General features: G+C 25.3%; 2 protein-coding genes across 2 annotated transcripts; one reads left to right on the forward strand and one right to left on the reverse strand.

Moving 5' to 3' along the window:
• Window positions 1-2,509: 2,509 nt before the first annotated feature.
• On the reverse strand, window positions 2,510-5,183 carry LOC132918148 (nucleoside diphosphate kinase 6-like). Its single transcript, XM_060979264.1, has 4 exons — window positions 4,963-5,183; window positions 4,186-4,328; window positions 3,969-4,129; window positions 2,510-2,898 (listed from the first exon to the last, which is right to left on the reverse strand). Exons 1-4 carry the CDS (start codon window positions 5,038-5,040, stop codon window positions 2,750-2,752), a joined length of 531 nt encoding a protein of 176 aa, XP_060835247.1. The 5' UTR covers window positions 5,041-5,183; the 3' UTR covers window positions 2,510-2,749.
• A 5,508-nt stretch (window positions 5,184-10,691) lies between these two features.
• Window positions 10,692-23,657, forward strand: LOC132917533 (hyaluronidase-like). The gene is made up of 6 exons (XM_060978315.1): window positions 10,692-10,900; window positions 15,961-16,358; window positions 17,227-17,366; window positions 17,942-18,117; window positions 20,774-20,978; window positions 23,143-23,657. The coding sequence occupies exons 1-6, from the start codon at window positions 10,761-10,763 to the stop codon at window positions 23,368-23,370; spliced, it is 1,287 nt and encodes a 428-aa protein (XP_060834298.1). The 5' UTR covers window positions 10,692-10,760; the 3' UTR covers window positions 23,371-23,657.
• The last annotated feature ends 3,611 nt before the right edge of the window (window positions 23,658-27,268 follow it).

A 27,268-nucleotide genomic window follows, 5' to 3' on the forward strand; every position in this document is an offset into this window, starting at 1 on the left:
AATATCTGTGTACCAAATTTTATTTAAATCGGTTCAGTAGTTTCGGAGCCTAATATTCAATACAAACAAACAATTAAATCTTTTATAATATTATAACTTATAAGTAAGTATAGATTTAAAAATATACCGATTTAAAGATTTAATAGTTACACCGAATCGAATTACAGTTATAGCAAGTCATTTTGTCAAAATAATGCTTTATATTCTTGTATCGAGTGTAATATTTTTAACACTGTAAATAATATTTTAGATACCTACCTACTTATATAAAATTATAATATAAATTTTTTTTTGAAACAACGTATATGTGTGGTCTCTACCCTACCAAAGTAAACAATACAATTTCAAAATTCACATAACTTATTTCAAAATGAATATCTTTAAATTTCTTATCTTTACTAAAATTACCTACTGGCTACTTTTGACTTTTGTTAAGAGGACGCCATACCCGCGTGTGTTGTCTCTGTCTTACTAACGTACATCATAACAAATTTTCGTTCAGTAGAATGCATTTTGTGACGTTAGCTTTAATATTAAAGTAAATTTACCTATTATAAAATTTAAAGGTAAGAATATTATCTAGACAATGACATATGCTTTTAATGATATTATTATTTTAATGTGAGTTAAAGCTATGTAAAATATAACAACTTTAAAATGTTCATAACTCACTTTAAAATGATAATATCATTAAAAGCATATGCCATTGTCTAGATAATATTTTTACCTTTAAATTTTATAATAGGTAAATTTACTGTAATATTAAAGCTAACATCACAAAATGCATTCTACTGAACGAAAATTTGTTATGATGTATGTTAGTAAGACAGAGACAACACATGCGGGTATGGCGTCCTCTTAATAAGTCTACTCACTTTAATATTTAAAATAACAATCATTGCAGTAATGTAGTGGCATACAGTAGTTTAATTTTGTTCTATACTCTATTAGGTTTTATAATTTTTACATAGGTACAATTTAGTTTATACAATTGACTATATTATAAGAAGTGAATCTTTAAATTTTATCCGTTATACTTTCTCTTGGTTTATTTTTTTACTTTAAGAATATTTAAAAAGCAAATAATTAGTAACAATATTGATTAAGTTCTAATATACTATTATTTAATTAATAGTAAAAATACTTAAAATTATAGCAGACAACCATAACAGATTAATACATGTACCTACTTATTAATAAAAAAAAAAAAAACATTAATATCTACTTTTATAACATCAGTCTTTTTTTAGGTTTTAGAAAAAACAACTTTAAAAATAATATAGTACAATTATAAAAAACAAAATACTTATTTTAAAGTGGATATTATAGACAATATCATCTCTAAATCTTAACCATACTTGATGTATTTTATTAAATACATTTATACATGCCATAAAAAAAAAAACTTATCAATTCAAATAAAAATTGGGTTGGCCTACCCCATAAACATCCCACTGTAAAATGGATTTTGATCTAAAAAAATTATCTATATTATTATGCATTTGATAGACCGAGATAATAAATGTATCATACATGCACAACTTCATATTTAATATTTTCTTTAAGTGCAATAAATTAGTATAGAAAATGTCATGCGCGAGTTATTTACAATATTCAGTTACAAATTACACTAATTCAGAATAACTATTGTACATTATCATTAAACATATAAAAAAAAATATTAGTTATTAGTTATTACATTAGTACATACAGCATTCAGCATTGTTTCACCATAATTATTATTTTAATACATAAAAAATTATCAGTATTTAAAACAGGTCTAAGTTATCCTTGTTTTACAAAAAAAGAAAAAAAAATTAATTGTATAAGTTATAAATTTTAACGCAATATAGACAATTAATATGTTAATTCTAAACTGACTATAGAATAGGTCTTTACAAAAAAATAAAATTAATGTTAAACACGTTTAATAAAATGTATTCAAAAATATTAACAGTATTAAAAATAAAAATAATATGCTGTGATAAAAAAAAAGCAGTAGTCAATGATTTTATTCTTTTTTATTTATATTATTATCAACTGTACAAATTTTATCAAATATATTATTATATTACTGACATTAATATCTGCATTTTTCTTAGATTTAATATGACAATTATGATGCAATATTTTAATACATTTTATTATACATCTTAATAGATAAAATTAAAATTTTGAAATAAATTTTAAATTGCATTTAAAAATCATACATAAAATAAATGAGAATTCAGAATTATAAACAATATAAATAACCTAAACAAACTATTTAATGATTAAAATAAAACAAATATTTATATCTTCATTTAATAATTTTACATTTATCAATATTAGTTTGTAAAAACATCAATACTCTGCATTAAGGTTTTAAACAAAAATCTATAATCAACTTATTTTACAATAATAACAATAATGGTAAATATTATGATAAGTGGTAATGTAATGCTTATTTGATTGATTCAATATTATACTTACACAAATTAGTTTTAAAGGAAATAAAACAAATTACATCTTGTACAAGATTATATAATGCAATTAGTTTATTAATAAAACTCATACATACTTTTTAACACAAAATAAAATGTACACAATAAGTCTTTTACTAATATTTGGTTTGTTTAAATAATATACCTAATACAGTAAAATCATTATTACACCAATTGGTAAACAACATAGCCAACAAATAACAATAATTTTTGTTGATTTGGCATTATTTTAATATTATCCTCATCATAATATGAAAATAAATGGTCTAGCTTTTATGTACAAAATGAATAAATTGTTGATCATTAAACTGTACTTTTCCATCCCTAAACATAGGTTCTTCAGTTTGTTTCCAATGCTCAAAGCAAAATTGTGGCACCATTATGCTGACTTCTTGGCGAACTGATTCATCAGAATCTATAATATAAATAATTATTATTTAATCCAATATACATATTATGTTTATAAATTACTTTTGATTATTATTTATTATTAACAATATTAACATTGATAAAAGATCTAAAATAATATTTTTTAAACAAAACTTAGTCTATAGACTTATCATACAAAAAATTATAAAATAAATTGTATGTTAAATATTAAAAATTGTTAAAGTGCCTTAATTCTTAAACCTCAACTACTTTAGTTATTTAAATTGATAATATATGTATAGATGGGCTCTTTTTTATTACATATATATTTTATCGATATTAGTACAGATTACATGAAAAAATTTACTTGCTAACATTTTCCCTCACGATTAAGAATTTTATGGATAAAAGGATAACACTACTTTTAGGGGAAAACAAACTATTTAACAATTAAACAAATAAATTTAAAATTATTACTTATAATATTTTTGGAATTGTACGACTTATTCCCTTTTGAATATTACATATCAGTTTTTGAATTAATTAATTTAAATCTTTCTTTTGACTCACAATATAATTTTCCAATAAATGTTCAGCATTGTTCTTTTTTATTCATACTCAATAAATTACTAATTGCACAATTTTGCTAATACTCACAACAGCAATTACATAAATAAAAAGAATTAAGTATTAGACAGCCTCATAATTTGTTTCATTTAAAAAAATTTATTTTAAATATTTTTGGTTAAAAATTTAAAAAATAAAACGAAATAAAGTATTAGAAATGCAATTATAAAATATAATTATTTTTCTTTCTAATGAAATATGATGTAGTGATGTACTGGCAAACTCAAACTATTTTAGTGTTTACATACATTTAATTCAAACTGCATAAAGCATGAACTTAAACATTAAGTTTTTCTTTTGATACTGATATATATAGGATCATAATATTTACAATAATTAAATTTAACTTATTTCCTTTTACAATTAAAAGTACTGTCTAATTATTTTAATGTATGTATTACTATTAGTGTTAAAGTATATGATTACATGAATATTATTTAAAATAAGTAAAACTATGGAGTATAATATACAAAATAAATACAAAATTACCAGATCCGTGTGTAGCATTTCTAGTATCTGTTAGTCCATGTTTAGCTCTTATAGAATCAGGATTACTCAGCTGGCATTGGAAAACTTTAGTTGGGCCCATTAAATGACGCCAAACTGAAATTGCATCTTCTCTAGCCAATATATATGCTTCTGACGGTCCACTAATAATCAAAAAATAAGTAAAATATTCTTAAGCTATTAAAATAAATTTAAATACCTTGTCATGAATGTAATGAGTCTGTTATAAAAGAACTTTGCTTTATGCTCACTATAAAATTGTTTTGCCTGTTCTAGTTTAATAGTTTGGCGTTTTGAACGTACAACGTAAAAACCATTGTCCAGTATTGTTCGCCTAATATCCTGTTGAAAACATCAATGGTGTACTATTATGAATCTAATTTGTGTGCACAATATTATTTTAATATATCAACAAAATCAAATTAACTCAATAAAAATATCTATACTCTGGCTCAGCGTTTCCTAAAATGTGTTCCGCGGAACCTTAGGGTTCCAAGGGACAATCTCAAGGGTTCCGCCAGATGTATGTGATTATTGAGAAAATTATTTTATATTATACTTGGATTATTTATATAATTAAAAATTATTATTTTTAATTATTTAAAGAAGGAGGTTTCGCAAAACACAAATTATTTTTCAAGGGTGCCGTGGTCGTAAAAGTTTGGGAACCGCTGCTCTGGCCCATAAATGCAGTAAATTGTGTCCCGAACAAAACGCGTTTGAGTTGACACATTTGATATAATATCAACAATGTTGGCGTCAGTTGAAATTGGTCACTGTCATCAGTCTACATGCGCAAATGGTTTACTTCTCATGTGGACCAAAATATACAACACACTCATTTTAGGTACAAAGGGTACTAGAATATTTCTCTTTGGTTAATATAAGTTATAATAGATATAATAAATATTAACTTAACTACGAATATCATGTTAAAACAAAATGGTATATAAATACACATTTTAAGAATACTTACAAGTAAAGAAAATGGACAGGACACCACATGAGGTTTCATGATGGCTAAAGTCAATTGCAAAGGCTTAACAGATGTCATCTCAGTGAAAACACTACATTAATTTATTATATGAAAAATTTTACAATAAACTATAACTAATAATTATTAAACGTACTTAAGTACTAACATTATTTCATCTACTTAAAAATATGTAAAATATTATAATGGTCATAATAGATAGGTAATAGATTTATTATGATAATATGTTATCGTTCTCTTATCATATTTTGATAACAATTATGATGTGCACGTGCTATTACAGTGCGAAACGAATACAATTTAATAAATGCAAACTAAAATCTACTTGACGTCATAATAACATACCTAAACCGGCTAAACCTAATAATATCAATATTATTGAAATTATTTTCACGAACAAAAAACAGTTATTCAATTTAATACTCAATAACTGTTATTAACAAATAACTAATTATTGCAAATTGAAGGTATTAAACAACAAAAATACAAAATAAGTAATTAATAACGATACCTACCTATAACGATAAACAAGAAGTTGGTACGTTTTATATAATTAACTATTATAAGTAGTAAACACTATAAACAGTATAAACTATACCTAATTGAACCACCAACTACCTATTTGAGAAACGACATAAGTCACAAAAATACAAAATATTGAAATAATGAGTAGAATGTGTTATTTATGGATAGATTCGTCATGTTTAAACATTAAAATAAAATATATTTAATTTTAAGATGATGGGACTAAATAATAATCATCAAAATTAGTTTATTGCAGTAATCTACTACCTACTCCTATTTTGTCCTATCGTTTAAAAAAAATTAAAAATATTATTTTGTAAGCATAATTTATTTTGACTGACTATGCGTATTTGAGAATAAACATAAATCCAGTATGAAACTATGTATAGTAATTATTCAGTCACACATTTACACCACAGGAATCGTGTATTCATAGAATACAGAAACGAGGTAAGTCCAAATTCCAGAAACTCTAAATGCACTTCCTCCAGGCCATAACGTAGTATTTTCAAATTGTATATCTCTCCGAATTCTTACCATTAGACCTCTCAGTTTATCCACCATTTTTGACTCGTAGTGTAAATATAGTTTTTATATGTTTTCTTCGAATGACCTTTAATTTGAAATTACGTAATTTCTCAAATAGGTGATACAGTTATTATGAACATAACAATTTAAATTTAAATTTAAAACATTATTTTTCATAAATTGCTCCTTCTTACAGAAACCTAAAAATCTCAACAATAAATAGATATATTATAGGTTTAATTTTTTATCAACGTAATATCAAGTTAAATTTCTATTAAATTGAATACCTACCTATTTAAACGAAAAATAAAGATTTTAGTTATCGATTTTTCTGTAGAAAAAAAAATAAGTATTTGTAAAGATTCTAAAAATGTTGTCACTAAATAGTTATATTATTGTAAAGTTGTGTGCCTACTATACACAATGAAATTTAAAAAATATTTAGATTAATTTTAAGTTATTTATGCTACGATCATATTCACACTATTCAACATGATATACCTACGTGGCCTCATCGGTACGTCAGTAGGTATATTAAATAACATTAATTGTTAGTTATAATATTAATATATTAAATATATTATAATATTAATTATTAGATATTAATTATTATATTATAGTAAATTATATTTTTGTTTAGCAAAACTCCCTCGGTTTCTTTTTTTAATTAATGCGTTACATTATAATTTGTATTTTTAATTACATTTGTTCTTCAAATAATATAAAACTAATAACTTAATGAAAAAAATATTTTTAGAATTTTTGATATAACTTGTAAAAATATACATTATTTTAGAGTAACTTCTAATCTAGAATCTAATTTATACCAATTATATTATATATATCTATCTGATTTTTTAAATATATTCAATAATTTTAAATTTACTCAGATCTGCGGGTAGATATACCAGATATGTATTATAATACTTTTAAAAATCGATTCTAACGCAAGCTAAATATTATATGAAAAAATTGCATAAACCGCACGAGTTATAACTAACGTCAAGGTACAACATATTTGCTTACTTATGTTTGCACTGAACATAATTTTAAAACATTTGAATTGTGTTATCTATGTGTAAATGTGTGATAGGAAAGTACCTATAACAATATAACCTATATGATAATTGAATATATCTATATTTAAACTGTGACACCTAATAAACATCATAAAGTTAAAATGGTTTTGTTAATATTATTATTATTAGCTCTAGCAAATACATATAATTCAATGTTCACAAATTAGTGTTGTGATAACATTAATTTGTATGATATCAACGAAAGTGAATAATAAAATATATTATGCACCTATTGGCTATTGTTTCGTGTGCGAATAAGTGGACGAATTATAAAACTCGGTTGATAACGAAAAATTAGGTCAACTAAAAACAACAGCTAGCAAGGTAATTAATTGCAATACACAAAGTGCATCTATTTAACAATAGATGTATGATAAAGCATTTGACAACATAAGTGTAATAAGTAATATAAAAATTGAAAGTCCTTCGAGATATTGTAAACAGGAAACGACCTTGAAAAACAATATTATAGTAGGTGCGTGTGGTCCAAAATCGTAGACGGGTGAAATTGGACGAACAGCATGTGTTCGCCATTGTAAATATTTATAATCGAGTTGTTACTCATCACATCGTAATTTAACAACACGAACTCTGCAGAAAAACATAAAATATTAGCTTAGATTTATATATTATGTAATACGTTGAACGACTTGAACGTAGCTGATACAATTTATCATTGTTATTATAACTTAATAACAATTTGTTTACGCCGAGGAATATCCAAGAGGACTTGTCCAAATAATGGGAATATATGTTTTAAGCTTTTTCTTTTGGCAACAAAATTATCTAGGTTCGTTGACTTGAATAAGTGTTAACTTTTATGAATAAATATTTATGTAGAATTCGACGCAAATAGAAACAAAGCAAGTTGGGTTTTGATTACTAAGCATTAAGATAATTTATCAACGAATTACGTAGGTTTACGACCTATAATAATTGTATATAGTAATTTAATTTTATAAATGTTTCGTGAAATTAGATAATTTAGTCTAAAAACATAGATATTTGAAATTAAATAAATATTTTACTTGCAAAATGTCTCATAAAAGTTAAATATAATTTGTAATAATTATTATTTGCACCATTTGACATTTATTTCGTTGTTTTTATACATAGATACTTAAAGCAAAGCTTTATACTATAAATAAAACGCATTATTGGAAAATTAAAAACTGACCACTTTATAGAAGTTTTTTGCTTTGAGGTAGTAAAATGTATATATTAGTTATGTTATTTTAGTACGACATGTTGAATAATTTGCCATTATTAGAATGCTTATTTGTAAATAAAGCCAGACATATTTCTGAGATAATCCTGATAAACATTTTTGGGACATTGCGATAAACTTTAAAAAACGGATCACGTCGATCACCATAACCACATCTAAAATATTTGAAACTCGAGGAAAAATGTTTAACTGTATGTCGGCATCCACGGTAACTAGTGAGTATATACAATTAACGGGGAGCTGGCAAATAAATAAGGATTTCCATACGCCCCAATTTTTAAATATATTGTCCTGGTTGTAGATAAAGTGTTTCGGAATTCAAATTTCTCCCGAAACTTCAATAATAGTTATATATTTAAATAATTACTTAACATGTCTATTAAAAAAAAAAAAACAATATTGTTTTGTTAGATGAGAGATAAAATAATCAAGTTGATTAATTATCGATTGGCTGACAAAATTTATATGATGAATTTATTTGATGTCTTAGAGACGACAATTATCGATGAATACACATTCATTGTCTTTTCCCGTTCCCTTACGATAATTTTAGTTGGAATTTATTACGCTAATTGATAAATTTGTCGGTTATTCATTCCAATTTGTAAGTGAGTTAGTTTTTACTTTATAAATACAAGTCATAGAGTGCTAACCATTGTGTGTGAAACTTATAAAAAAATAGAGTGTTAAAACTAATGATTGGCCCTAAAGGAGTGGTAAGATTTTATCCATACAAATTATACAATAATGTTTGTCTTAACTCAAGTAAAATAAAATATGGCAAACCCACAACTACAACTAGATGTATGCCATTTAAATAATTGATTGGCGCTCCTAGTGTTAGCAATAACATTGAATAATTAACAAAGTATTTGTTTGACTTTTTATTAAATTGTTTTTTATATATATATATAATATAGTTTCCTCACACTCTTCAGAATATAAAACATATTTAAAAAGCTTTTCTTAGTAATCAAGTAGTTTATAAATAGGTACCTACTATACTATTATTACTACTTACTCTGAACACAATTAATTTATTAATGTTAAAAATATTAATACTGCATAATATAATGATTATAATGAGTAATGACTAATGACTAATAACTATCCTGAATTATAATATAATATAGTACAGGATTTTATGATCAATTTTAAATGTATGATAATAATATTATAAAATAAGTAGTATAACTATATTTATGTAAAAAATCATAAAACAAGATTTGTGACTGTCAATTATAAATTTGTAACAAAAGATAATAACTTAAAAAATTGTACATTTTCACAATTGTTGGTATTTTTGAGAATAAATATTCCCGGGAATTTCCGAACGTGTCAAATCTTGTTACATCCAAAGTCCACATCATACAAAATTTCGTATAATTCCATCCAGTTATAGTAGTTAATATACTTAAACTTAATATTATAAAATAAGGCATTATATTAATGATGTAATAATATATTGTATAACTTAAAGTTTATACTGAATCAAATCAGTAATTTAAAAACAAACAAACCAAAATATTACTAAAAAAATATTACCAAAATATTACTTATAACAGGTAAAACGTTTCAATAAAATTTTTCACGGTCAAAAAGATCTACAATAACTGCCATTATATTATGTTATTATAATATGCAATCTTAATGTTATAGACACATTTCAAACGCTGACAGCCGACGATTAACACCAGCCCGTGAGCGTGTTTGTAACCACTGTGTACCTATACGTAATATAAAAACAATATTACTCTTATTTACATTGTTTTATAGTCAACGTGTAGCTACATAACATGTTATCCGCGAGCGCATTATAGCTAAAAACGTATTAAACGGTATTAGCTAGTATTATTGAAACTCGCGCGTTGTGAAATTTGTATAACATTAATTACCTATAATATAACTTAGCACTGTTCAATGTTAACGTTAAATATTAGTATCTATAGTAGTTATATAATGTTGGTATACTAATCCATGTTTAGCTCCAGATCTGGCTGTTCGTGACTGCTGTGATCGTCGAGGTTTATACGATCGAACGGTCGTATAGGTACCTATAATACTGTCGTCAAGACTCTATATACGAGACGATGATATATAGCTATATTATACGACGGCTAATGACGACTATAACATAAGAGGTAAAAAATATCGTTTATAATTTATATACTAAATATATGTATAGTCTAACTGTATACGTGTATATGTACCTATGTGTATACTGTATACGTACGACAACGTACCTATATTATATTTGTTTTAACATTCGTAATAATATAACTATATTATACATTATAAACTTACCGTGTGATGTGGGTGATATCTAAGGGGGAGGGGGTGGGGGAACTTGAAAGAGTGTGTTTTTAATAGACGAATCGAGACGGAAAAGTGTGCGTTTAGTTGCATAACGTCTTCTGGAAATGACGCGCTGCCGCTCATGGTCGAAGCGTCTCCTACGGCCGTCGCAGGTACCCGAACCAGTCGCCGCCGCCGCCGTCTTGTGTTCGCTACTGATTCTTCTTGTGCACGTCCCGTCCACCAGGTCCTTCAGTATTTCATGGTAACAAAAATCATTATGTCTATCAATTTCATATATATATATACATAAACAGTGAGAATAAATTAAAAATTACTTCAAAAAATTTTAACTATATTATAACCGAGTCACCAACATGCTGTAATCGACAACTAGCGTTTAAATAATAAATAATAATATATTTTTGGAAAACCTTTATAGATGTTAGAACTTAAAACAGTGGAAATTTCGTATTTATGTGTACGTTTGGAAAACCCTGAGAACTTGAATAATAAACTTAATAAGAGTAGGTATTATAATATTAAAAAGTTACATAGGTAGGTACTAACTATGTTTATATACAATATACAATAATATTTGTAATATAAATAAGAAAATAACCTAATCTATGGATAATGTATAAAAAATATGTCGCAAATAATAATTTATTTTTTAATTTTACCAAGTTCTATATTATAATGTTATTTATGAACTTGTTGATAAAATACTAATATTAAAATATAAATATATTTTAAATACTTAAAAAAGATTTTATCATAAAAATAAGTTCATGTGTATGAAAAGTCCATTTATTTTATATATTTGTACTGTGGCATTAGTTAGGTTAACCTATTCATTATTTGTTTTATAAGTCGTATAAAATCAATTTTTTTGTACATTTTAGTAGATAATAGAAATATGAGATATTACATTCTTCTTAATGTTAGATTCAATTGAAAACAATTAAAAATGTTAAGACTATAAACATTTTAATAGTTGATTAATTAGGTACTATCTTACCGACTAAGGTGCGCCCATTTATAATATTATTCACGTTGTATTGATGTAACCAGATAAACCACCTATTATTATAAGTATTTACATATTTAATTTAAGATACCAACATTATTTATACGTTCTATACTGTACAATATTGATATGTTGTACAACTTATTGCTAATTAACAAAATAAACCAAAAAACGATGTTGTTAACAAAATAAATGTTCAATATCACAAAAATTGTTGTAGTTAATATTGTTAATTATTTGCATTTTTATTATATACTCATGGTTTATATTTTATTTTATGCTTAATTAATTTTAGTAATACCTAGCCTGAAAGTGAAAAACATCCGAAAGTAGTAATTACCATTTAAATTTTTACATACAAATAAATATTTAATGCAAAAAATTTGTAATCCTTTTTGTTGTTTTTCTGGTTTTCTTCAATAATTAATATTATTTTAATTTAGATAATTTATTAACCATACCAATGCAATATGATGGTTATTACCTAAGTGTATTTACTATTTTTGAACATTTGATACAAACAAAAAATTGTTTATAGCTACAGTTATTATTTTTTTTTAAATAAATAAATCGTGTTCACTGCACAACGTATACATAATTTAATTCTATATTAATTAATACTACTTTTTCCTATAGAATATTTCAAGTAATCGATAATTTGTAAAATTTTAACTATAAATATAAGTACCGTTACTTTTTATAGTAGGCCTATATTAGATAAATATCTAATTAAATATCTAATTTTCTTTATGAAATTGCTAAGAATAACTAATTGTAGGTATATAGAAAGTCTTTATATAAAAACTTATCTTAGTGGAGTAACAGACTAAGGAGTTAGGACTGGGTATTTGCCAAAAAGCGTAATACTATATTAAAAATTTGGTTTTTTGGCAGAATTTGTTTATTTTCATAATATTATAAATGATAATAATAATATACTTGTTAAATGATAAAGCCTGGCAATAAGTGTCAACATTACAAATTATACTACGCATAAGATTGATAATACGATGACAAAATAAAGCTTTATTTAAACGGAACTGGGTCAGATTAATGGGTTGTGGACAAAATTATCAACTATTATTTAATAATGTCACGAAAGAACAAAATACTTCGGACTATGCTACAATCTACATTACCACAGTACACTAAATGACGAATCCGCGGGAAAACGGCTAGGTTACCGCGCAAGGTGTAACTTGTAACTATAGTATTAACTGCTAAATATTCAAAACTAATAACATGCAATATAAAATATAACATACTGTTATTACAAATTTGTATTAGCAACTATTAACATATTTTTGTATGTGCCTACACTTCGCAGTCCGTACTTACTTTCACCGTTTAATGTACGTACATGTTGTAAAATTTTGTTTTCATTTTATACAATATCACAAGCTCCTGCGATATTTTATAATATGTATTGAAAAAATATACATATTATAATTTGCATGTTATTATATGTGTGTGTAAATTACAAAATTATATTTAGGAGTCACAACAACCACGTAAATGGCACGTTATAATCCCTAAAAACGACGATAAAAATACGTGCCAAGTAAAAATATTTACCACATAATTTTATACTTATGGTTCACACTCTACGACCCGACCTCGTCAAGTTCATGAACACAATGCGATGCGTGAGAGTCAGAATTCGCAATGTAGAATTTCCTTACTAATTACTTAAAATCGTGTACACTTTCACTGGGAGTGCCACCATATACACTGTGTAAAATTCTCATGTTTCTTCTTCAATACCTACTATAGGTTTACGATGGCATTTCTATTAATTGTCAGAATTTCAGCCAATCACGAAATTAAATAATTAAAGACAAACACGTTATTTCGTTTTATATGAAATTAATAATTACATTACGTAGGTATATCAGCAGACTTTATATTATGCATATTAATTGGCGAAAACATTTTTTCCGTTATAACGTATTTCAACAGTTAATTTACTCGTAATATAAATGTTATTTATTTTTACATGCCTATTTACAAAGTACTGACTATTATTAAAAAGTATAAATATATACAGATATTTACATCTATGCCCCAAATTCAAAATTAAAATGTTAAATAAAATACTATAAATCCCTTAATCAAGAATTATTGAGAGTATCTCTTACTCACGTAAAATCTGAGTGGGTTTCAAAGTTGTAAACCATTCTGGGGGGCCTAACCTATATGACCTAACCTAACTGGGGTACAACGTCCTGTTAGTAATAAAAGAAAATGTCATAACTCATAATACTAATTAAGTTTTAAATTTATTATAGGTAGGAACATCATTCATCATATATTACTGTTAATACATAACTGTTCAAAGACGAAAATAACAAAAATATATTGCTAGCTTTAAGATTATTTGACCGTAAATTAATAATTAAAATATTTTAAAGTAAACATCATATTAGGTTTTATTCAAAAATAAGAAAAATAAATACATTTAATTAACCACAATATTATAGATATAAACGTTTTAAGGCGGGTGTATCATATAATAGTTTGGTTGATATTATTTAATTTTCTTTGGTATCTTTACATCTCAAGCGGAACAATAATTTAACGCCGCGTCTATGGTTTAGTATTTTTTTTTTTTAGTACCTAGGTAAAATTACATATTAGAATCGCAGTATACTGTTTTTTTTATTACGGAAATTCATTAAATAATTGTTACAGTTATTTATTATATTATATTATTACAACATTATTTGTTATATAATATTGTGTAATTAAATTAAATATTATTATCTGACATTATAATGAAAAATGTATACCGGTTAGTTTTAGTTTTTCATTTTAATTAATAATATAGTTATAACGATCTAATAATATTTTTCAAATATAAATTACTTCATAAATAATTCGAAAAATGTAAAATTATTATAAAATAAATATTAAAGGTATAAATAAGTTATTTGTTAAATACACTAAATCAGTATACATCATATTACATTATACATATTTTAAAAATGCTATAAAACCTTTTTGAATTTGTTTCAATAATTTATTGAAGATATCATTATATGTATTATTATCCTCACTTTTTGGATCTAAAGAATATTATTTCTGTTCAAATGATAGGGTTCACCTTGAATCCAGACACATCACGTGTTCAATATTTCATAATAAATAATAATATAATATGTATGTATCAGGTACTATTCCACAATGATAAATATTATATTTTAAATTGTTTTTTTAGTATAACAATAGGTAGGTATATATAAAATAATACATATGTTAGTTTAGAAATGAATTACTTTAATTCATAGGTTAAAAATTATCTTTTAGTAATTCCTATAGTTCATTCTCAATTTATAAATATGTTAAAAATTACTCTACAACGATAAAAAAAAATAAAATAAAAATACTTACTAATTAATTTTCATGCAACACATGGATTGGCTCTATACCCATGAATATGATGTTACTTATTGACATTAACCAATAAGTTTTATGAAATGGGTTATTGTAACAGTATTTAAGTTTAAAATGTTACGATAAAATCATATTCAACGTTAGGTTAGGTTCACTTCACTTATTTTGGAATAAATCATAACGTGCCTAGTGTCTACGACTACTCTACGTTTGATTATTTAAATGTAATAAATAAACAATTATTTTTAATATAACTTAATAATAAAATCTCAAAACCAAAAAATAATAAGCAGGTATCGTCATAAAGTTTTACAATAAAAAATCACAAAAGTTAAAAATATAAAAAATATTATTGCCTGTCAATATTGCACATTTTTAAAATTTATATTGAGTAATTATTAACAATATTGTTTGTTAATCGTTTCTAATTTTATAATAAATTTCGTATGTATACCTATTATAGGTAGATACTATACTTTTTTTTGTAATAAAATACATTGAGTAATGTTAAAAACATTTTATCTTTTTCAATTTTTTTCGAATCAATACCTAAGCTTTTGTATATTATATTTATTAACTTCTTTAACATATAATTAAAAGAAAAATATAAAGTTCACTCAAAATCTTATTCGATATAGTAGTACAGTACAATACAATATTACAAGATAAAACAGGTCATTTAATACCCTTCAATAGATTAGTATTAAAAATCCATCGTCTACATTATATTATATAAACCTTAAAATTTTCTTTAAAAATTAAAACTAGGTCTTTTTATTAAGACGTCGTGGTGTCTGTATTTTTTCCATTGTGTTGGGTAATATATTCTTGATTTCGTTACCCGGGTGAATGAGAATGGAATGCAAATAAAATTACTTTACCATATTTTTATATGCATATAGGTTGTTCGACGATAGTACGTACAGGGGAATTTTGTATCCCAAGTATGACGATGACTACACATCGACGACAGACGAAGCAGACGAATACAACGACGTGTTAGATGAGTTCCGCGTATATTGGAATGTACCTACGTTCCAATGTCACAAGTTTGGGTACAAATTCAACGAAGTGGCCGAATGGGGCATACAGCAGAACATCGACGATAACTTTCGCGGTGACAAGATTAGTTTGCTCTACGATCCGGGACTATTTCCGGCTCTCATGGAAGGTGGTGGTTCCCGGAGCGATCATGTGATCAGGAACGGTGGTGTGCCCCACGAAGGCAATCTTACTAAGCATCTGGAAATATTTACTAGAGACATAGTCACTAAGCTAGTACCGGACCCAAGTTTTTCGGGTGAGTAATCACTGAGAAAATAAATAATAACGATAAGCAGTTATTATTAAGTTATTATTATGAAAAACGGAAATTTCGCATAATATGTACCAACTACTCATATCTTATAACTATTTTATTAAACTTTTTTCAAATTTATTTACAAGAAATTATATAATAAAATTTGATTTAATAAAATTAATTATATTAATATAATCATATAAATAACGAATTATTCAAAACAATACTCACCTATAATGCCCTAACTATCAATCGTATTATATGTACGATACGAAGATAATATTATTATAATGTAATTATTTAAACAGTACGTATTAAAAATTCTTCTTCTTCACATATTACAAATTGACACGGTACGCAACGATCGCCAGTACAAAGTACTCTCCCCCACGCCGCAAAGGCACATGGTGGGACGGAAGACAAGTCGGTCCGGACGAGTACCGGCCTCCGGGCGTCTCGCGCTCTTCCGTGAACCATCTTACCGATAACGGTTACAACGTCTCCTAGTCGTAAGACCGCGTAAAGCATAATTGTATATTCTCTTTTATGTCGTCACAACCTGACATAGTGACATTTGACAACTAACAATTATTGTGTACCGTTGTTCATCATCAATAAAAATACATCGTACAAATAGTGGAATTCGTGTTGTTCTTTTATCCTGACCGGCTAACCGCGGACTCACCAAGCACCTACCGCCTTAGCCGTGTCAACATTACTCAATAAATAATAAAGTAAAATAATAGTAAAGTTATATTGAATAATAATTTAGTATAACATTAAAGAAATAGTTTTACATTTATTTAAGAGTAGTTAAAACTTAAAACTTACAAAATATACCTACTAAGTAAATAATACTAATATTTAGGGTTGGCTATTATTGATTTTGAACACTGGCGTCCTATGTATGAAGAAAATTTTGGATCATTATCACCATACAAAGATTATTCTATGGAAATTGAGAAATATAATCATCCGTATTGGCCAAAAGAAGATCTCCAAAGAGAGGTATATATATCTTTATAACCTTAATAAAATAATTTCGAAGTTTTTATCTTGCTATATTTTATCTTGGAAATAATTATATTTAAAATGTATTAGATGACATTTAAATTTCTGAAAGTAGGTTGTTATCGTTATCACTATTATTATCGCTATAGAATAAAAACATATTTTGTCAACATTGTTGACTAAAAAAATATGATAGAAACGTTTAGAAAATATAATGTAATTCCTCAATAAAAATATTATAATTTAAAACTAAAGTATCAAGTTACTTTATATAATATATTTTGCATATAGATTAATGAATTGAATTGAATCTGAATATAGTTAATATTTTGTAATAAAATAATGCAATTCCTACTCTATGATTTTTAAAATCATGGTACATTACAAATCTACTATACAGAAGAGCGTGTTTTCTGTTAATATATATATAACTCTCTATTTCGATCATAAGCACTTTTAATTAAGCATTGACTTTGATTTGAAAGTCTTCTATTTTTACAGTGTATAAAACCACTTATATTTTCTATACATATTTTTGCTACCTCAATTCATGTACTTAAAACATTTTTTAGGCTTCAAGAAAATTTGAAAAAGCAGCTACACAGTTCCTAAAACGAACTCTTCAAGTGGCAAAGTCATTAAGACCAAATGCCAATTGGGGATATTATGGATATCCATTTTGTTACAACTACACACCAAAGAATGATCAATCAAAATGTTCATCAAATGTAATGAAGAATAATGAAAAGTAATGTACAAAACTACAAATTATATAATATTAATTTATTAAAACATTATTTTCTCCAATAAATCTCATAAACGATAAATCTATTAAATTATTAATAAAATGATCACTTTTAAATATCGATTGGAATATCTAAGTAAATAATATTGTATAATATATTAAATTTCATCGCACCTAAAATTATAATAGAAAACTTACCAGCCTTACATAGTCTTATAAGTTTAATTCATAGGGATAAATATGTTTCATTTTTAAAGTAATTTTAAAACAACAGAAATCTAAATACAATATTAAACAAAATGTACATTGTGCATAGTAGTTATGAATCCAATATCCTCCGTATTCTACTCTAAAATGCATAAACATATTGTTATTACATCATGTTTATAGAGAATAAATAATGGTATTTAAACAAATTTTATTTCTTTGTACCTACTGAGATATATTTTGAATTATAGTGTATATTATATATTTACAATTAATAATCTTAGTATATTCGGAGTTTATTCATTGGATAAGTGAGAAATTTAAATTATTTGAAAGTTGCCAAGTTAGAATAAATGAAAAGAAAATGCACAATGAAATTTAAGTTACACACACTGTGACATTAATTTGTAATATGTATATAAAATAGATTCTTTTCAAAGCCATATTGTCGAGGTGTACAAAATGTGTTAGTGTATAATATAATATATATTCCCATTCCATATATATAAAAGATTATTTAGTGATTAGTGAACAAACGTCAAACGCTAACATATTTTGAAAGTGAAATATTTAGAAAAATTGATAGTGAATGGACTTAGAAAGATTTATTAATGTGATTAATAAAATGTTGTGAATAGTCAAAACATGTATAGAGAGCAGGTGGATGTCTAAAACGGATATAGTAAGTTATTTAATGGAAAAAATATCTAGAATAAAACCACGTCAGTTGTGGTATGAGGTAGCGGTGAGAGAGATTTAACAAAATTAGATGTGCACTATGATATATAACCGATGATTTAGAAACAGTAGGGGAGATTAGGCGAAACAGAAAACTATTTAAATGGGTCGTTTTAAACTTAAAATGATAATCAGAGGATCTTACTAAATTACAGTATAATTTTCCTCCACTAGCCGGTTCAAACGGTAAATCTAAATTATTAGATTTACGTGCAATGCACTTAAGGTGTATAGTTAAATTTTTAAATAATAAATGTATTACAGTAAGATTACAAGAATAATTAAATTAACCGATAAATAAAGTAAAATAGTTCAATGCACACATTTTACAATCACCATAATTGTTATTAATAATAACATGCATTCTTACTTATTGCTATAATTATTATGGTTACGATGATAGTATTTAATAAAAAATAATTTCTTTTTTCAAACTGAAAATATCATGTTACAACCAAGTTTTTCAGTAAATTAAACATCCTTTTTCTTTTATTTGTTACAATAGATACAATAATTTCTCATTAATTATGAAAATTATATACGATTAACTATTAACTCATAAAACTGTTTCATAAACTACTATAATAAGTGCGTGCAATCATAGGCGATATTGAACTACTCGTAGTAGTTACTGTTATTAAAAATCTAAATATACTTACCATAAAGTAATATTTATTTATTGTGGCTTAAAGAATCATTGTAGGTAAATTAAAAAATTTTTAAAACCAAATAATTAATATCAATAAATACTAAAAATAAATATTTATTTTAAATTATTACGCTACATGTTAGAATACTGAAATAACTTAAAATATAGAAATATAGTCTAAGATTAAATGGTTAAATTTTAATTGATTTTGTATTTACAATTTACGGTTAAGTAAAAACTGTTATTAAAGATATCGGTTAATACATTGCACATATAACCAGTAAGCAGTCGGAATTTTGTGGACCCCAAAAAAATAATATAGATAGGTACATTTTTAGATAATAAATATATAACTAATATAAGTATATAATTTATTTAAAAATATTAATCTGCTATAAAATTTATAGAATCTTACATTATCATTTATATAGGAACCATCATTATTCCTTAAATGAATTATTTGTATATTGACTTAATCCAAGTGTAAGTAATTTATATTAGAGTCCGGATAAAAAGTCCAGACAACAAATTTTTTTGTCAAGTCTTTATAATAAATCAATTACACAATCTAATAAATTGAGATCGTTTTTTTTTTTAAATGATTGCTTCTGTGATTAGTTTGCTTTTTAAACAGATTTAATTAATTATTTTAATTACTAACTATATAATAACTATTTAATAATTTAATTCGACTTTTAATTGTTAAAAGATTTAAAAAATATTCTTTTGAGTACTTAAATAATATAAGTTGTATGATATCATAAATCATTCAAGAAAATTAAAAAAATAAATATAAACATTAATACTTGTTGAGATAATAAGTGTTAACGGTTAAAAATCATATTATATACTAACATTCAATTTCTAAAAGGTTTTTTATTATTATTAATAAATTAATTTTAGTCATTGGTACCTTATACCTAACTAATGAAATTTAATTTTTTTCATCTAACAATACGTATTTTAACTTAAATACGAATTAATATTATTATACCCAAGTGGAGAAAAATGTAAAATAACGTACAATTTTATGTTACCTAATAAATGTAATATTTATTTTCGTAGATCAAAATGGTTATTTGAAGAAAGTACAGCTATTTATCCATCTTTATATTTCAAATACGAAAATATGAGTTCAGAAAAGAGATCTAAGTTTATGCAAGGCAGAATGGTGGAAGCAATACGTGTAGGGAAAATGAGCAGTTCAAAAAAATTTGTTTATCCATACACATGGATTAAATACTATGACACAAAACAATTTGTAGAGAAGGTAATTATAATTTCAGGATACAATCTTATAATTTACAATTTACCAAAAAAAGGTAAATAAAGTTTAATATAATTTAATCAAGATGAAATTTAAAAAAATATTTAAATAAAAATAAATATTTGATCTTGAGAATAAATTATATTAAATTATAATGTTAAATATACATACAAATTACAAATAATAACATTAAACGCATTTTCGTTATGTATTCTGATATTCAACCAACGAGTCCATATTGGGTCTCATTCATAATTTAACAACTTCACATTTCGCGATGGAATAAGGATAATATTTTTAAAAAATATTAATAATAAAAAGATCGAACACACTTGGTACGTGAATAATATGTCCATGTCGTGTCGAGTAGACCACTTGAATAAGAAGTGTATAACTATTTCAAAATATTTTAATAATTCATATATTCTTAAACAACTATTGTAAACAATACTTTTATTCCAATACTTGTTATTTTCCTGAAAATATCTGTGAATCTTGTAAAATGTTTTTTTTTTCATAATTATTTCTCAGTCATAAATGAAATATTGAAACAAAAAACATTTTCCCATAGACAAACCGTAAAAATAAATTGTTATAACTTTTTACCAAAGCCGATATTATAATATAATTTAAATTTATAATTAATAATACCTATATATTAAGAGAGTAATAATTTTATTTATAAAAAAAAATAATAAAATACGATAAAATTAAAAAAAAAATATATGAATATTAATTTAATACATTCTTTTGCTCTAAATGAATTTTCTATCAAGATGAAAATATATTATAATATACTCATGTTGTTAATTATTATGTAATAGTTATTGAATTATTTTCATTATTAAATCTAACACGAAAATAAACATAATATTAATAATTATAATAATTGAATTTTGTTAAATGCATCATACGAGTACATACATATTTTAAGGGGTTTTATATAGGCAATTTAATGAAAATTTTAACAATATTTAAAATATTATAATAAAAGACATTTTCAACGTATTATATTTTATAAGTGATCACACATTTAGTAATATTCTTGTTTGGTAGTTACTGAATTAAATACAACTATATGACGCTGATTAATTTCATTTTGAACTTTATACATGGTAATAGCAACTAAAATGTGTAAAAAGTAATATTGCTATTGTAATAACTTTTAACATTATAAGTTCAAATTTGATAACAACATTTTGACTTTTATCTAATAAAATAGATAGAGCGAAAATTAAATAGCATCATAAATACGTACGCTTTTTTGTCGTTCCTTTTTTCGAAACTCAAAAGTGTGATAATATAGCCTCTGTGTAAAAAACTCGAAAATCAGTCAGTAATTGTAATTTAATAAAATAATAAATTAAGAAAAGGAACTTTTTTTCATTTGTTATATAAAAAAGGTAATTTTTTCAAATTTTAATTAAAAAAAAAAAATACAATATATTCTTCGCTTCAACTCAGAAACTAATACAAAATATAATATGAATATTAACCAAAGAAGTAGACGGCGTTGTATTTCACATTTTATACGACTTTTATTAGGTAGGAATATTAGTCTTTATAATATTATAAGTAGTATTATATAATTAAAATAAGTTAATTTTTGGGAAATGATTTTATTATTTTAAAGTGAGTAACCCTGTGTATTTTTTTTCATCTCCTTGAATTATATTTTATTCAGTTATTTTTTATTATGGGTCATAATCATATTGTAACTTCTAAGACCACAGCCGTTGGTTAGCTGTGGTATTGAATCCATGTGGTGAAAGGGTTTTTTTAATGAAAAATTGAAAACTAAAGATTATATTATTTATTTTCTCCTTAAGTTTTATTTGTATTGAAATCACAGTAAATTAATAGTACTATTTAACTTGAATTGTATGCATTTTATAAAGAACAATTTAAACATTATAATTTTAATAAAGTAAATATATTGTAGTAAAGCCTTTATAAACTCATCTTCAAGCGATAGTTCACAGAAATATAATATGTAGTACAGATATTAACGTTTTGCGCAGATATTGACTTCCTGCTCCTCTTTAACAAATAAAACGTTAATTTATGGATTCGTCACTTCAGGGTAGTCAAACGCTCGAATACGACGTCAAAATAATACCGAATTTATTACTTTTATCACGTTTTTATTCGATTTTATTATTTTCAGACTGATCTGATGAATTCGTTTTCAATACCAAAGAAAAACGACGCGTCCGGCGTGATCATTTGGGGAGCGTCTAACGACGTAAACAGCGAAAAGAAATGCAAAGCGATGCATAACTATTTGACCGGTGTTCTAGGGCCTACGCTCAAAACGTTTTACAAGAGCAACAGGAAAGCGGTGAAAAGAAAAAGAAGAGCGAAAGTGAGCAGTATATTCGATTATTTCATATAACGTCGAATTAATTCAAAAGGCCATCAAAAGAGTTATTTAAAGGCCGTCTATGGCATTATATAAAATTATTTACACTAAGTGCATACTACGCATAGAATTTACAAACACCACAGAGTTACCTAGATTCATAATCAAAATATGAATACAGTCTCGTGCTATAATTGTATTAGGTCATAATATTGTTATATGTGTACATACTAAATAGTTATATATTGTGTTATATTAACTTATTCTAAAATATTTATAAATTATTTATTGTGTTGAAATTAAAGCGTGTAGTTCATTAATCATTATTTCCCTTAAAAGCTTAAAGGATATGTGCATGATTAGTGATGATTTGAAACTAAAAATAGACGGATTAATTGAATACGCTTCGGAATATATGAAATCTATGAACTAGTAACAAATATAAATTCTCATTAATTTGTAATTTCAAAATATTGTACATAGTTAATATATTAATCACTTGTACCTATGTAATATATATATATATATATATATATATTAACAATACATGTGCGAATCGCATTTTGCATATATAATAACTCTTATTGATATGTAATGTGAAGTGTACTTGCTACTAATTAACACCGTATATGTATGTTGCTGGTATATTTTAATGTTTATGCATGCGTATCCACGATGTAAATTTGCAATAAAGTTACTACTTTCAGGAACGGCCAAGTACGAGAACGAGAGAAAAACAGTTTGTTATTCCTATAAAACCGTATCAATTACAATAATATTATTATACTATTCGCATAATACGAATATATTAAACACGTACGCAGGTACTATAATTCTAGTAAATAAAGCAATATTTATATCCTGCTTGCACGCGTTTCCCTATGTTCTTAGCGTGGTTAGCGGGGCAGCTTTATTATAATATAATGCGCGATCGTGGTACTTAAATACAATCACGAATAAATATCATTGCGAATATTCGAGAGTAGAACATTATAATATTATTATCGCCTACTAAATGTTTACAGTTATTATGGAATCACACGTATCGCGAATACGAATGACGATTGAAAATATAATATACGTTTGCAGGGGCCGGTCCTCCGACGCGCTGTCGTCATCACGGTGAAACGTAAAATAGGTACGTCACACGCGGGACGTTGCGAATCACGCGTATATTATACAGAGTGATGCGCCGAGTATTGAATACCTCGTAGTAAGTATAGTGATTATTGAGATTCTAAATATTGGAATTTTTAGGTGCCTATAGAGAGTTCATACATAAAAAGACCACAATATATTATATTAAAATCCTTAGACTAGCTTAACGTTTTTGAAGAGTGACAAGACATAAAAATTTATTTATTTTTTCAACACATTTTAACTGCAGTATACTCACTATATGATTATATTGTTAAGCAGATGATTTTTTTTTTTTTGAAACTTTGAAGCATCTCAATTGAAATTTAAATGAATTATTTCTGAGTTATTAAATTTGATATCCTTATACTGTAGTTACTAATGTTACTATAGATGATAGGCTTCAAATACAATACGGGGACCGTGATGTCTTTAATAGTGTAATACATCAAATAAATTATAAAGTTTTAAAATTTTTTTTTTTTTTAATTTGATAATTTATGCTTCAGTAACTAAGTTTGAACAATAAGTGAATTAAAATTTAGGAAAAGGTTTTACATTTGTAAAAATTGACCGCTAAATATTAATATAATAATAGACTAAATATTTCATCTATTTTATAGTTGATTATATAAAACCTTTGTCTCAATTTAAATGACGTTTACAAAATTATTATGTTGCTTACAATTTAAAAAGGGCGGTGATCATTTAAAAAAAAGGCTGTTTCTCCATAGTACACTCACTAAAGGTTTGAAAATATCTATTTGAAAATTTAGTTTTGAAATTTACTAGAAAATTCTAAAAAAAAAAATATTTGGAATATATGCATTATAAAAAGATAACAAATGTTTGCGAATGCTAGACGAGTCACCCTGTATACTCTTACACTGTGTGTGTTCTCGCGTGTGCGTACGCGCTCACCGAAATTTCAAAAAATATACTGAGCTAATTGAATATTTGATGGCAATCAGTCATCGTATACTTTTAAAATATTACATTTTTATCTAGAAGTTTTAAGAGACGTGAAACGATTTTAATTTCTTCAATTTCGGCTTTAGTAATTGAAACTATATTTTTCTATGGACTAGGCACTGCAATATACGAATCGTATGGCTCTCTACTCGCTATTACAGCAGTGATAAGTATTTAAAAAATATTAATTATAAAAAGTTATTGACTTGCTAACATAAACATGGTGAGACACTATAATGTGCATAATATATTTTAACTACGACGGCATGTCAGCTGTCTATTCGCCGTGTAAAAATATGGCGCACATGTGCGGTGTATTTAAATAATAAGTGGGTAGAGTAGAGTATAGTACAATTGTGTCTATATAGTCACTTCATCCAGATGACTTTTGCACGTGTATTTCTACTAACCGCATAGGTATAGCCATATTTAGTATATCATCGTGGAACATGATAGGCACTTAGAGACAAGATTACCTATGTACATAAGTATTAGGTTTAGTATGCGACGCACGTTTATAAAATATCATCTGCGACAACCCAGTGATAAATATTATCCTAAAGAGTTTAAAGGAAGTATATAATATGCATTAACATTATATATATTATGTACAAAATAAACAACATAATATTCTTTAGAATAAAATCAGTTGCTTGACGATTTAATGTAAAACGATTTTTGAATCGTTGTTATACAACAGTAGTTATTATCTGTAGTTCGTCCACGCAAATATAGATCGATCCGTATTTTTGTATTATGTACCTAATACAATCGCAATTTATATTTTATTTAAATTAATTGTAATTGTATATATAAAATTGTATGATTTTTAATGGTATTAACGATTAACCTGTAAATTAATTGATTTTTAAGCTTTCTAAATTATTAGATTGTAGTGTTAGATTGTATGGGTGCAATATATTACGGTAAAATAGAAATTATTATCATACTCAACTTAAATATTTTAACTAATTATTTGATAATGTATAATAATAATACATTATAAAAATATTGCATACTGACAACAAAATAAATTTTACATCAAAAATCATAAGATAGTACTTTTTGATACATTTTAAATATATGCTTGAGACATTAAATTTAATATGTCAAACGAAAATATAGTTTTAAAAAATGTTTAAAAGTACAACCAAAAATCGGTAGATAATCGCTATTATAAATAACAATAATATATAGTTAAATTAAAAATATAATAGTCTTATTTTCAACTTATTAATAGACTCGTTACTCTACGAGTAACGGAAATCATTGATTGTCGATTATTGATTACTATTTTAAGTTTATAAATGAACGGTTATATTACTTCGCGACAACATAATATCATAATAATTATAAATAATGGCGCCTGCGTCATTTGTCCGTTTATCGTCGTCAGACCTAGACATAATACAAATATACAATAATATACACCTCCGAGGTCTAGACGTGTTTTTAGAAATCGACGAAAATAATCTAATAAATAATTTTATACCTACGCAAAATACTATCGCCTCCCAAATTAATATCCTGACATTCGCGATTTACTGTTTGCGGGTTCGCAGAAATATTAATAACAACAACATGAAAAAAAAAGAAGAAAGAAATAAGAAAGAAAAAGAAACACCCGTCTACCATCTGTATAGTATACCAATGTCAATGTCATGACTAAAATTGCTGACTTCAACGTTACATCCGGTAGTGATACTCAGGTTTACGCTTCGTAGGTTTGAACATTTTGCTTTCTGCGGTATACCAACAATAATAATAATAATAATAATGAAAATAATAAATATTATTATATTTAAGAAATGCATATAACCTC

The sequence above is a fragment of the Rhopalosiphum padi genome, chromosome 1 (genome assembly GCF_020882245.1).
Source record: "Rhopalosiphum padi isolate XX-2018 chromosome 1, ASM2088224v1, whole genome shotgun sequence".
NCBI classification, from domain to species: domain Eukaryota; kingdom Metazoa; phylum Arthropoda; class Insecta; order Hemiptera; family Aphididae; genus Rhopalosiphum; species Rhopalosiphum padi.